Source organism: Sus scrofa, chromosome 1, assembly GCF_054392235.1.
Source record: "Sus scrofa isolate SSC_HxYL_T2T_F1_AM1 chromosome 1, Sscrofa_HxYL_maternal_Yorkshire_Landrace_v2.0, whole genome shotgun sequence".
NCBI classification, from domain to species: Eukaryota; Metazoa; Chordata; class Mammalia; order Artiodactyla; family Suidae; genus Sus; species Sus scrofa.
The window spans coordinates 104,881,074-104,895,690 of record NC_139383.1 but is presented as its reverse complement, the minus strand read 5'-3'; the positions used below and the strand labels follow the sequence as shown (position 1 = coordinate 104,895,690).

Below are 14,617 nucleotides of genomic sequence, written 5' to 3'. Positions count from 1 at the left end.
CCGCTTCCTGCGGGCCTCTGATTCAGGTCCCCTTGCCTGGCCATACTGTATGGAGACTCACATCACCTCAGTGAGGCTTCCTTCCTTTCTCTTATGATTGTAGTTTCCTGTCTGGTGCTTAAATGCCAAAAGGTTGATGACCTTGCACATCTCCTAGCTGTCCTAAATTGTTTTAATTTTGCACTTTGTCTCAAGTTTCCCATTGCACATTGACCTAGGAACCAGAGCAGTGGGGATTCTCCATCTTGGCTTTGTTTCCTCATTAAAGTATTGACATCCAATACTTGCAGTGTTTTTCCATGGTCAATATAATTTTTTTTCTTTTAACTTCTAGGTGATTATTTACCTGAAACAACAAGACCTCAAGATATGATGAAAATTTTTGCCTTTGCTGACTCCTTAGTGGAACTTTTGGCTGTGGGGTTAGAAACTTTTAATAGAGCACGCTATAGGCAGTTTGTCAAGCGAATTGGTTATATGATCAGGTAATATTGCTCTTGGTACGTCTGTTTCTGTTGACTTTCACCTTGGTCAAGTTACAGACACTGTATAATTGGGATGATGGGCATTTTAGTGGTGTAGTTCAGATCGTATTTCTCATGAAAGTAAGAATTTTTTTCTTCATCATCTTCCAGATGGGAATTTAAATAAATACTTCCAGTCAGAATATTTGGTTAATTGTCTCAATTTTAACTAGTTTGTTAGACATTCGTTCTTGGGGTCAGAATCTTCAAAGCAGCTGCTGGGTTGAACTCGACTAGAGAGAAGGGATCAAAGAAAATACAGTCTTTCACCTTCCTTTACTCTCTTCTCCTCTGCCTCCTAGCTTTTGTCTGGGTATTGTCAAGTAGCTGTGGAAAATTGGCAGTAGCCCTTGCATCATTATGCCCTGTTTTCTCTCTTGTTTATGCTTATTCTGATTTCTATAAAATACTGTTTAAAGAAAATAGCAAATACTTCAATGGCCACTGTAGTTGAATTCACAAAACATTATCATTTCTTTGATTGAAAGCTGGTTTATGTTTCTGTTATCAACTAGCAGTAAATTCTGAGACTGTGTACTACTTTTCACTAAGTTAATTTTGTATCCTCTTTTCTGTATCATCAGTTTTTCTATCTTTACTGGGTCATTCCCTGTAGCATGTAAATATACTGTTATTTCTTTCAACCTTCCTTACCTCCAAAGAAAACTTCCAAAAAACTACCCATCTTTTCTCACTTTCACACTTTTGATTCCAAAACATACTTGATTTTTAATTATTTTACATCCATATCTGTCAGCTTCATAAAGTCAACTAAATGATACAGGATGCCCTGAAAGACTTGAACTCTCCACAGTCAGGCTTTTCCCCCAGGACTACCCAGACAGCTCTGAAAAATGCAGGTTGCTAATGAACTTTATGCTACTAACTAATCCAGTGGCCAGCTCTCAGCCTTCATCCTATACTTTGCAGCCTTCACACTGGTTGCTTCCTCTATCTGGATGTTCTTCTTGTAGATCTCAAGATTGCTTCCAGTCTTTACTCAGGGGTCCCTCTCCAGGAAGCCACTCTTCTCCTCAACTCCAGAGAAACTTTTATTTTTTTCTCCTACGTATCTTTCTCAGTGTCAGTCAGAACCATGTGACAGTCTGTTCCTTTTACTCTATTTTGTTTATTGTCTTTTTGCCCTTCACTAAATGGAAGCTCCACGAGGGTAGGTTTTTTGCCTCCACTGCATTCCCCTGAGAACCTAGAAGATAGTAAGTGCTCAGTAAATACGTATTGAATAAAATAATGCTTCAAATGTATTGTAAAGATGCTGGTGTTGAGTGCCTTCATGCAAAGTGCTCTATTGCCTTTCCTCATGCTTAGGATGACCCTTGGTTATGTGAGTGACCATTGGGCACAGTATGTGAGCCACAACCAAGGCTCAGGATTGGCCTTGCAGCCCTACTCCATGGAGAAACTACAGGTGGAGTTTGATGAGCTGTTTTTGAGAGCTGTCCTACATGTGCTGAAAGCCAAAAGGTAAGAAGTTTGATGCTAATTATTGAGAAATAGCTCCCAGACTAGTGAGAAAGACTGGAGTGAAAGTCATTGACTGAAGTGGAACTTTTATAATAATGTCAAGGTGTTTTGTCTATTTCTTTTGCTTTTTTTCTTTTTTGGCCACCTTGCGGCATATGGAGTTCTTCGGCCAGGGATAGGATCTGGGCCGCAGCTGTGGCAGTACTGGGTCCTTAATCCACTGTGCCAGGACGGGGGTCAAACCTGTGTTCCAGTGCTGCAGAGATGCTGCTGACCCGTTGCACCACCATGGGAACTCCATCTGTTTCTTTGCCCTTCACTGGGCAAGTCACTTAATATTTGTGGTCTCACTTTGTTCATTTATAAAGTAGAGATGATAACAATACTGCCTGTTCTATGGACCTCATGGGTATGTTATGAGGGTAAATGCAGTGGTGTGTGAAAAGACTTTTTAAATCATATAGGACTTTTCAAATGTAGTAGTGGTTTTTGTGTGGTTTCAGATGAAGAGCAGAGTACTCAAAGAAAGGTCAGGACTCTTCGACTAAGTCTTAAAACTACTGTTAGATACTCAGAAGGCATGAGTCAAAGATAAATAGAGTTTGGGGTGAGAAACTTATCTTTAGATTCTCTCATCCCTAATTTGGTGGTCTCACCAGGTACACCAAATCCTGTGCAGAGAAGCCTGCAGGGGTTCAGTGCAGTAGCACCTGCTCACCAGAAGCTGGCCTGGTGCTCGGGAAAAGTCTTCCATCTCTGATCTCTCGTCACCCGATCTTGTATTTGTTTAAGCTAAGAGGCAGAGCTTTTCTAGAGGAAAGACCCTAGTTCCTTACTAGGTCTTACACACTGAGCTGTGAGCCCTCCTGTAATGTATGTAATTCAAAGATAATTGTTTTAAATTTACAAATGCTTATAGCTATTTTTTTTTTCTTCTTCTTCTTTTTGTTTTTGTCTTTTTAGAGCCACATCTGGGCATATGGAAGTTCCCAGGCTAAGGGTTGAATTGGAGCTGTAGCCTCTGGCCTGCGCCACAGCCACAGCAACACGGGATCCTAGCCGAGTCTGTGACCTACATCACAGCTCACAGCAATGCAGGATGCTTTAACCTACTGAGTGAAGCCAGGGATTGAACCCATGTCCTCATGGGTACTAGTTGATTTCATTACTGCTGAGCCGTAACGGGATCTCTGCTATTTTTCTTGAGTAAAATTATTTTAGGAAGTATGTCATATGAGAATCAGATAAAATTAATACAACCTTTCAAATAATTTATACTTCAATAAAATGAAAAAAATCAGGTATTTAAAGCCTTGAAATTTAAATTTATTTGTCACTCTAGTGGAAATTTCTGACAGTAGCTATCTCCCAACCTTAAACAAAACACACCAAAACCCAAAGATGGAGAGCAAAAACCTAAGCCAGACTTACGTTATGTCCACTCTATAGGGAATTTTATAGTTGGAAATATTCTGTCTTATGACATTACATTTTAGGCCTCACTGTCTTGGGATCCGCTATATAAGAACATGAAGTTGTATGTAAAGTGTTGAGATAATGATTCAATAAGACAGAATCCTGACCTACTTGAACTTAGAGAAGTTTCTTCAGCTCTGGCTCAGGAGTCTAGCGGTTGCTTTTCAGAGTGAGGGTTGAGGTTGTTTGGGTCACTGTGGCCTCGTGGTGCACAGACATGGGTTAAACTGTGCACTATTTAATTTCTATTTCTCAATTATTTAACTTTGTTTATTTATAGTTGGCTAAATTGTAGTTTTGCCCAAAATACAGCAAGAGATTTGAGTACCTCCCTGTTTTTCTTTTATATATATATATGTTTTTATTGAGATAAAATTTTTATAACATATTAATAAGTATTAAGTATTGATTGTTTTTGAGATACTGGTTTAGTTAGTGGGTAACTAAAGATAAGATTCTGGGTTAATGATTTATACAAAGACTTGGTTTCTACTGTCAAATTGCTGTATGCTAGTATGTGTACGTAAATTACACATTTATGTCGTGCTGTGTGGTTTAGGGACTGCTTGAGTCTGAGTTATCTGGGGCTGACTGTAAAAAGTGCAAATTTGGGGTTAAGGATTCAACATTGACACTACTGTGGTTTGAGTTGCTGCTGGTTCAGTCTCTGGCCTGGGAACTTTTGCATGCAACCAAAAAAAAAAAAAAAAAATTTCTTGGGCCTCAGCTGTGACCTGTAAGAGCAGAATCTCTTAGATGGGCTGTGGGATTATGCATTTTCCAGAAAGTCTCCAGATATGATAATGCCACCGTCAGGTGTGGTTAGAATTCCATAATAGTGCTGAGGAGGACATGGGCAGGGCAGGGCAGGGGTGTGAGTTCATGAATGGAGTTGGGGGCTTCTCTACACTTGTCCAGGAGTGGTTTAATAATCTGAATGCAGAGAGGGCTCTGGTTGGGAATATGGATCTGAGCTATTTTGTGGAAGTCTTTGAACGTGGGGCTGAGGAGTTTGAATGTCATTTGGTGGTGAGGGAGGAGTCACAGAGGACTTTTGATCCCCCTCCCACCCCATGCCACCTCACATGTGTCTGTGTGCCCACACACGTACCTGTGTGCCCGCTTAGACACACACATCCAGTCTAAGCAGCCTTTCTGTTACCCGGATCTTACCACCCTCTGTGTGTTCTGGTAGCCTCATGTGTAAACTGGCGATATCAGTAATGGTGATTGCCTTGGTTTCAGTGGGGATGGAATGAGATGATAAATAGATGACCTGGTGATTAGAACAGTACCTGTATTTGCTGTTATTGGAATTCCTGCTGTGGCGTAATAGGATTGGCAGTGTCTCTGCAGCTTTGGGATGTAGGTTGGATCCCTGGCCCAGCACAATGGGGTTAGGATCCAGTGTTGCCATTGGTGTAGGTCGCAACTGAGGCTCAGATCTGATCCCTGGCCTGGGAACTCCATATGCTGCTGGGTGGCCAAAAATAAAAAATAAATTCCCTTCTGTGTTTGCTGTTACTGTTATTCATGCTCGAGGTGTTTATGACTGAAGCATGCTAGAAAAATTGCTGTTGTGTGATTTAAGAATTTTTCCCTATTAGCTGAAGGTTTGTTTACTTTCTCAGTGTGCTGAAGTTAACTGACACATAAAATTATTCCTGCTTTTTTTTTTTTTTAAAACATGTAGACTTGGCATTTGGCTGTTTATGTCAGAAATGCCGTACGGGACCTTGTCTGTCCAGATGCTCTGGAAGCTTTTCTACCTCATGCACCAGGTGGAGAGTGGGAATCTGGAAAAGCTCTGCACTGCCCTCCCGCCTGCTGAGTGCAAGAAGCACCTCCAAGGTACAGCCTTGCCAAAATATGCAGCATCCACCTTTCCTGCCTGTGTATCTTTTCTCTTTTAGCTTTATTCTTTTTGCTTATAGAAGGACTGAGAGAGAATGTTTTACTCTGTGTAATCATTTTGAAATTTAAGAGACTTATTTGTTGTTTTGACTTATTAGAATGATGATTTCAATTTTCATTATTCTTCAAGTGCTCTGGATGGTAAATTCTATTGTAAACGCAGTTTGGGGATGGGAAATGAAGATTGGGTTGGTAAATGCCCCATGGAGTTATTTTGAAAATACTGGCAATTCGATGAACTACCATTGATTTCTTAAATGTGTAAACATATGAAAGGAATTGTTGGCTTGTTGTCTTCTTACTTTAGAAAGTTCCTTTGGGGATATATTTTTTAAACAGACTGTCTTCTTCCCTCTACACAGCTAAATAAATGCCTTTGCAGCATTTAGTTATTTGTCCAGTATGGCAAAGCTGTTTGTCAAGACTGCCCCCTAGTGACAAAAAGTAATATTGCTTACACAGCACCTTCTGAGGGATAGGCAAAATATACATATTATTAATCATATTCATCAGCATTTCAGTAGTGATTATAGCTTTTTTTTTTTTTCAGGCCACATGCACTTGTGGCATATGGAAGTTTCCAGGCTAGGGGTCGAATCGGAGCTGCAGCTGCCAGCCTATGCTACGGCAATGCAAAATTTGAGCCACAGCTCACAGCAATGCTGGACCCTTAACCCACTAATCAGGGCCAGGGATCAAACCTGCCCCTCATGGATACTAGTTGGGTTCATTTCCACTGAGCCACAATGGGAACTCTGATTATAGCTACTTTTTTGCCCTGGATTTTCATTTATAAGCATATATCTTTTGTGTAGAATGCCATGTTGGTACTAGGTAGTTTGCTAGTCTTAGCAGTTTTTCATTGATAGGGTTATCATCCATTTGGCTGACAGTTACCAAGAAGCTTTAAGTGTGCCATTGAGGATGTCTTGCCTAGTGACAGTAGCAGTGCTTTGCAGTTCACAAAGCACTTCACCAGTGACGTGACATCTAATCTTAAATAACCTTTTGAGACACATGAGGAAACTGAAGCTTGTTAAATGTTGCCTGAAGCAACATTATATTTAGAATTGGAATTTCATCTGGCCCAGCCTTCCTGATGCCTGTAGAAATTCACTTATATCTTATTTCTCTCTGGAAGAGTAATTAAAGTGATCTATGTTTATTCCTTTCTTACTTTAATTTTCTTGAACTTTCAGACCCAGAACATTTTGTGAACTTTGAGAAGTGTCTTTCTTCCATGAATAGCTCAGAAGAGATTTGCCTTCTAACTACTTTTGCTCAGATGGCTCAGGCCAGAAGAACCAATGTGGATGAAGACTTCATAAAAATTATTGTTCTAGAGATATATGAGGTTAGCATGTTAAGCTTTAGAAATAAGCTGAAGACATTCTTTTGAATTGTCCATCCATTGATTCTTTTGAGAGTGCTTAAAAAAAAAAAATGAAAACCTTGTATTGTCTGCACTTGTGGAAGGAGATCATCTATAAGGAATATTGAAAATGTGAATCATTTTCCCCTGTTGTCTCTCATTTGATGTATGAGTTTTGGTAAGAAATGGACAGTCTGGCACAGCCTGTCAGTCATAGTTTTTATTCTTTCTGTCCCCCTGCCCCAGCCCCCACATCTCCACTCCACTGACCCTGCCAGGAACACAGAAACCTGACTCCTCAGCCAATTTTATTTTATTTTCTTTACTTATTTATTTTTCGTCTTTTTAGGGCTGCACCCATGGCATATGGAGGTTCCCAAGCTAGGGGTCGAATTGGAGCCACAGCTCCTGGCCTACACCACAGCCACAGCAACGCAGGATCTGAGCCACATCTGCGACCTACACCACTGCCCATTGCAATGCCAAATCCTCAACCCACTGAGCAAGGCCAGGGATCAAACCCCCAGCCTCATGGTTACTAGTCGGGTTCCTTAACCACTGAGCCACGATGGGAACTCTCCTAGCCAATTTTAATGAGCTGGTGGAAAGGATACTGAACCTAAAGGTAGACAGTGTGGCTTTGTTTTAATTCCACTGCTCTTTGCCCATCTCATATCAGAAAAGATACCTTACTAGCCTGGGCTTCAGTTTCTTCCTCTGTAAAATGACAGGCGGGGTGAGTGCCTTGCTTTCTTCACTCTTTCCTGAGCCACCCCTAACCATGGAAGGGAGTGAATTTTGGACCCCCAAGTGTTGATGGGCATAACTCAAATGATTACCAAAACATTATTTGGAGTTTTGTGTGTACTTTAAAAAAAAATACACACTTTCACTATAGGTTGTCATTTATCTGTTTATAAAAAAAATTTCCTCCTCTCGGAGTTCCCGTTGTGACACAGTGGTTAACGAATCCGACTAGGAACCATGAGGTTGCAGGTTCGATCCTTGGCCTTGCTCAATTGGTTAAGGATCCGCCGTTGTCATGAGCTGTGGTGTAGGTCGCAGACGAGGCTTGGATCCTGAGTTGCTGTGGCTCTAGCGTAGGCCAGCAGCTACAGCTCTGATTAGACCTCTAGCCTGGGAACATCCATATGCCGAGGGAAGCGGCCCTAGAAAAGGCAAAAAGAAAAAAAATTTCGTCCAAATTTAAGTAAAATTATGTTGGAAGATTTATTATCATTCCCCTTGATGCTCCAGGTTGAGAATGACAGAACTGGATAATCTAAAAGAACTTTCCAGGATCAGATACTATATTAAGCTTCAAGGTCTGAAAAAATTGAGGGGAGGATATATATTTTCACCTATATTATTTGTCATTCTGAAGATCCATTGCTAAAGTAATATTTATGCTCTTGAATGATGTTTCAGGTGTTTTGACCATTTTTTTTTTTAAGTAAAAGGTACCTTCTGATCCTGCGTGTGTTTGTGTTTGTGTGAAATTGAAGCAATACTTAATCTGATTGTGATGTACTTTCACAGTTTTCCGTTCTATTTTATTCTATTCTTTTATTTTTCTGCTGTGTTCCATTGTATTAAAAAAAAAAAAAGAAAACAGCAGCTACTGTCATTGGCATGAATGGATTGTAACTTGTAGTTTTAGAAGACCTTGTTCAAGAGGAGTTGATAAACACTGGTATATTTGAAACTCTCTCCCCCCCCCCACTTTTTTCCCCCACTCTGCAGCATATGGAATTCTGGGATCAGGGATCAGATCCGAGCCACAGTTGCGACCTCTGTGGCAGCAATGCTGAATCCTTAATCCATTGTGCCAGGCTAGGGATCGAACCTGCATCCCAGTGCTCCAGAGACACTGCCAATCCCATTGTGCCACTGCGGAAGCTCTGAGGACCTCGTTTTTTTAGAGAGAATAGATGTTTCCATGAAATGCATTCTGATTTTCATCGTCTTCTTGGTTTCCTCAAAATTAGGAAAGTTTTAATGTAGAAAGGACTATTTGATTCCTCTGCCAACTCTGGGATATGTTTTCTGAGTCCAGCCCTTGCAATTGTTACATAGTCGCCTTTCTGCTTTGTCCCTTCTCATGCCTTCAGACTCGGGGTAGACCCTCTGCCGTCTGAAGTTTTGAAAACATGGTGTGAGCCAAGATTCAATTGGAGATTCTTTTACTTTACTTGAAAATGTCCTGAATAAATTCTGGAAATGTAGTTTTACTGATAATTGGAATTAAAAATGCCATCTTCCCCCCTTCTCGCTTTTAGGTATCTTATGTCACTCTGTCCACAAGAGAAACTTTTTCAAAAGTTGGCCGAGAGCTTTTAGGGGCCATCACAGCTATTCACCCAGAGATAATTTCTGTTCTTCTGGATAGAGTTCAAGACACCATTGACCAGGTTGGAATGGTGAGAGCACAGATTTTGTTTCCTTTTTTTTTTCCCCCCCTTTCATTTAAACCTTGGCTATTGGAGCAGTGAGAAGAATAGTACAGTGGTTGGGATGACTGAGTTGGTGCAAACGAGGTGAAGAGAACATTTACTGTGTTGCAGGTTCTGTGCTGTTCATGGTGCCTGCTTGGGATTAGCCACTGTGGTAAAAATCTGTGGGTTGTTTCTCTTTTATCTCCTCCAGCTGACTTTCCCACCTCCTTCAGAGGCAGGTTTTCACTTTAGTTATAGCCTGTGGTTAATTCACAGTTTTATTTCATAATTTCGTTTTGGCCTTCATAATTGTAATTTTTTTTCTTGGAAGAGACAACGCTTACTTGGAAATGAAGAGTGAAATTAAAAGTAATAATTTAAGTTGAGCAAGACACATTGTTTAGTTTCGTTGTTTGTCACAATCCCTTTTGTAATCTTTAGGTTTTTTCTTTTTTTTTTTTTTTGTTTTAGGGTCATACCCACAGCATATGGAAGTTCCCAGGCCAGGGGTTGAATTGGAGCTGCAGCTGCCGGCCTACACCACAGCCATAGCCACAGCCACAGCAATGTAGGATCTGAGCTGCATCTGGGACCTACATCATAGCTCATGGTAACGCCTTATCCTAATCCACTGAGCAAGGCCGGGGACTGAACCCATGTCCTCATGGATACTAGTCAGATTCGTTACTGCTGAGCCACAATGGGAACTCCTTTAATGTAATTTTTTTTGTCTTTTTTTTTAGGGCTGTACCTGAGGCATGTGGACATTCCCAGGCCTAGGGGTTGAATTGGAGCTGCAGCTGCTGGCCTTTGCCACAGCCCCAGCCACAACAGTGCAGGATCTGAGCTGTATCTGTGACCTATGCCACAGTTCAGAGCAACTCCAGATCCTTAACCCACTGAACAAGGCTAGGGATTGAACCTGCATTCTCATGGATACTAGTCGGGTTTGTTAATCACTGAGCCATGACAGGAACTCCTTTATGTAATTTTTAAAAATAGCTTTATTGAGATATAATTCATACACCATACAATTCACTTATTTAAAATGTACAAGTCAGTGATTTTTAGTATGTTCACAGATATGTATAGCTATCACCACTGTCAATTTCAGAACATTTTCGTCACCTCAGAAAGAAACCACATACCCCATAGCTGTCACACTTCATCTGCTCTAGCCCGAAGCAGCCACTAATCTACTTTCTGTTTTTATAGATGTAACTGTTCTGGACATTTTACATAAAGGGAATCATACAATATGTGGTCCTTTGTGACTGGCTTCTTTCACTTAGTATAGTGTTTTCCAAGTTCATCCATGTGGTAGCACATGTCAGTGCTTCACCCCTTTTTATGACCAAATAGTATTCTATTGTATGAGTGTCTCATTTTAAAAAACACACTTAACTGAAGATTTTCTTGATGATCTATAATAACGCCATGATGAGTGAGGTTTTCTAGTGGCAGGTGGTCATGTGTCGTAACTTCAGGAGGAAGGTTTGAAGTGGTAGTATTTTCCTCTAGGCCTGTATTTGCACAGAGCCTTTCCATCTTACAGTCACTGCACTATCCCTATGGGATGGATGACTGATAACTGTCATTACTTCATCACATTCATGAGTGAGCAGATTCAATGATAGATTGCTTTATGAGACGTACTTTTTTTCCTAAACAAAGAATAAATTGTGTATCATGGTTTATATGGAAAGTGTATGTTACTTTTTTGGTATGGGATATAAAAAGCTTTAGACTCTTTCAAATGTATGCAGAAGTAGAGACTGGCATAAAGGATTGCTATGTACCCATCATCCACTTTCAACAAACAGTAACTCTTGGTTGTTCTTGTTTCATCTTTACCTCCATCCATGCCAGGTACCTCCTTTCTAGAATGCTTTGAAGATAATATAAGTAATTTTTAAAATGCCATAGAAGAAATAATTATTTCAAGTGCTAAAATCTTTTTGTAAAATTTCCACTTACTTATCATGACTTTAAATTTGGATCATAATATGTTAATTTTTTTTAAAAGAAGTATACCAGTTTACATATAAAAAACGTGGAATGTGCTTTTGGTGTACCTATCATTAGTTTTAATATTCATTCGATTGGGTTTTCATTTCATTGTCTAAAAATCAGAGCCCCACTTCGCTTGGAGAAGAATTTCTGCAAGCACTTCAATAATGTAGTATTGTAATATAAAATTGTCCTTAAGTTTTGATTTTAATTTTTACCATTTTCTTTTAAATAAGGTCTCTTTATACTTGTTTAAAGAACTGCCTTTACATCTTTGGCGACCTTCTGCCTCTGAGATAGCTGTGATTCGGGATTGGTTATTGAATTATAACCTGACGACGGTGAAGAATAAATTGGCCTGTGTTATTCTAGAAGGACTGAATTGGGGATTTGGTGAACAGGTAAGTGTTAAAACTGTTCCCTAGTAACTAGAGGGTCCACACACATCAGTTTCAAAGAAACATTTTCTCCAAACATGGCTTTTTTGTTTGTTTGTTTTGCTTTATAGGGCTGCAGCTGTGGCATGTGGAAGTTCCCAGGCTAGGGGTTGAATTGGAGCTGTAGTCACTGGCCTACACCACAGCCACAGCAACATGAGATCCAAGCGCTGTCTGCGACCTTCATCACAGCTCAGGGCAATGTCGGATCCTTAACCCACTGAGCAAGGCCAGGGATTGAACCTGCAATCTCATGGTTACTAGTCACATTTGTTTCTGCTGCACGATAGTGGGAACTTCAAAACATTGCCATTTCTGAGTATGATTTGTGAGGTCTACAATTTCTTTTTCTTTTCTAAAACATTTTTATTTTTTTATATGGCAATTATTTCTGCTGTACAACAAAGTGATTCAGTTATATGTATACACACATCCATTCTTTTTCAGATTATTTTCCCATATAGATTATCACAGAATATTGGGTAGAATTCCCTGTGTTGTACAGCAGTTACCTGCTGGCCAGTCATTCCATATACAGAAGTGTGCATGTGCTGATCCCAGACCCCCAGTCAGTCCCTCCCCCTGCCTGTCCCCTTTGGTAACCGTAAGTTTGTTTTCAAAGTCTGTGAGTTTGTTTCTGTTCCACAAATAAGTTCATTTGTATTCTTTTTTTTTAGATTCCACATAAGTGATAATATGATGTTTGTCTTTCACTGACTAACTTCACTTGGTATGATAATCTCTAGGGCCATCCATGTTGCTGCAAATGGCATCATTTCATTCTGTTGAAATGATCGTATGGTTTTTATTCTTTAGTTTGTTAATGTGGTGTGACTCACTGATTGGCTTACGGATATTGAAAAATCCTTGGGTCCCTGGGATAAATCCCATTTGATCATGGTATATGATCCTTTTAGTGTGTTGCTGGATTTGGTTTGCTAGTATTTTGTTGAGGGTTTTTGCATCTATGTCCAACAGTGATATTGGCCTGTAATTTTCTTTCTTTCTTTTTTTTGCATTTTATCTGGTTTTGGTATCAGGGTGATGGATGGTGGCCTCATAGAATGAGTTGGGGAGTGTTCCTTCCTCTGTGTTTTTTTGCAGTAGTTTCAGAAGGATAGATGTTAATGCTTTTCTAAATGTTTGATAGAATTCACCTGTGAAGCTCTCTGGTCCTGGACTTTTTTTTGTGGGAAGTTTTTAAGTCACAGTTTGAATTTCAGAACCTAGGATTGGTCTGTTCATCTTTTCTGTTTCTTCCTGGTTTAGTCTTAGAGAACTGTACCTTTCTAAGAATTTATCCATGTCTTCTAGGTTGTCCATTTTGCTGGCGTATAGTTGCTTGTAATAGTCTCTTACGATCCTTTGTATTTCTGTGATGTCTGTTGTAAGTTTTTTCATTTCTAATTTTTTTGATTTTAGCCCTTTCCTTTTTTTTTTCTTGGTGAGTCTGGCTAAGGGTTTATCAGTTTTGTTGATCTTTTCAAATAACCAGCATTTGGTTTCCTTGATCTTTTTTTTTTTATTATTTCCTTCATTTCTGTTTCATTTATTTATGCTCTGATATTTATGATTTCTTTCCCTCTACTAACTTTGGGTTTCATTTGTTCTTCCTTCTCTGTTTGCTTTAGGTGTAAGTTTAAGTTGTTTATTTGAGATTTTTCTTGTTTCCTAGGTAAGCTTATATTGCTATAAACTTCCCTTGTAGAACTGCCTTTGCTCATTCCATAGGTTTTGGATCATTGTGTTTTCATTTTTATTTGTCTCTAAATATTGTTTGATTTCCTCTTTGGTCTGTTTGGCGATTCATTGGTTGTTTAGTAGCAGATTGTTTAGTCTCCATGTGTTTGTGTTTTTTGCAGTTTTTTCCTTGTTGTTGATTTCTGGTCTTAACACGTTGTGGTCAGAAAAGATACTTGATGTGATTTCAGTTTTCTTAAATTTACCAAAGCTTGATTTGTGGCTCATAATGTGATCTGTCCTGGAGGATGTTCCATATGTGCTTGACAAGAATGTGTATTCTGCTGCTTGCAGATGGAATGTTCTGTAAATATCAAATCTGCTGGTCTGTTTTATTTAAGGCCTGTGTTTCCTTATGGATTTTCTATCTGGATGATCTGTCCATTGCTGCAAGTGGGGTATTAAAGTACCCCATTATTTTTGTGTTGTTGTCAATTTGTCCTTTTAAGGTTGTTAGCAATTGCCTTATATATTGTGGTGAACCTATGTTGGGTGGGTAGATATTTAAAATTGTTATATCTGGAGTTCCCGTCGTGGCGCAGTGGTTAACGAATCCGACTAGGAACCATGAGGTTGCGTGTTCGGTCCCTGCCCTTGCTCGGTGGGTTAACGATCCGGCGTTGCCGTGAGCTGTGGTATAGGTTGCAGACGCGGCTCGGATCCAGCGTTGCTGTGGCTCTGGCGTAGGCCAGTGGCTATAGCTCCGATTCAACCCCTAGCCTGGGAACCTCCATATGCCGTGGGAGCGGCCCAAGAAATAGCAACAACAACAACAAAAAGACAAAAGACAAAAAATAAATAAATAAATAAAAGCCAAAAAAAAAAAATTAAAAAAAAAAAACCTAAAAAAAAAAATAAAAAATAAAATTGTTATATCTTCTTCTTGTATTGATCCTTCGATCATTATGTAGTGACCTTCCTTGTCTCTTAAAATATTCTTCATTTTAAAGTCTATTTTGTCTGTTTTGAGTATTGTTACTCCAGCTTTCTTTTGATTCCCATTTGCATGGGATATTTTCTTCCATCCTCTCACTTTCAATTTGTATGTGTCCCTAGAAGTGAAATGGGCCTCTTGAAGACAGCATATATATGGATCTTGTTTTTGTATCCAGCCAGTCTATGTCTTTTGGTTAGGGCGTTTAGTCCATTAACATTTAAGGTAATTATTGATATGTATGTTCTTATTGCCATTTTATTAAATGCTTTTGATTTGCTTTTGCTGCT

General features: G+C 39.5%; 1 protein-coding gene across 11 annotated transcripts in view; it reads left to right on the top strand.

Moving 5' to 3' along the window:
* The window catches only part of EPG5 (ectopic P-granules 5 autophagy tethering factor), a 122,965-nt gene that overhangs the window by 24,837 nt on the left and 83,511 nt on the right, over window positions 1-14,617 (top strand). For all 11 annotated transcript variants that reach the window (XR_014808154.1, XR_014808155.1, XR_014808156.1 and 8 more), the window contains 6 exons: window positions 335-485; window positions 1,854-2,009; window positions 5,179-5,336; window positions 6,599-6,753; window positions 9,051-9,191; window positions 11,453-11,617. Coding sequence is in view for 7 of the 11 variants with exons in the window: in XM_084964950.1 (XP_084821076.1) it covers window positions 335-485; window positions 1,854-2,009; window positions 5,179-5,336; window positions 6,599-6,753; window positions 9,051-9,191; window positions 11,453-11,617 (926 nt within the window). In the remaining 4 variants the exon portion in view is untranslated. The remainder of the gene's footprint in view (window positions 1-334; window positions 486-1,853; window positions 2,010-5,178; window positions 5,337-6,598; window positions 6,754-9,050; window positions 9,192-11,452; window positions 11,618-14,617) is intronic.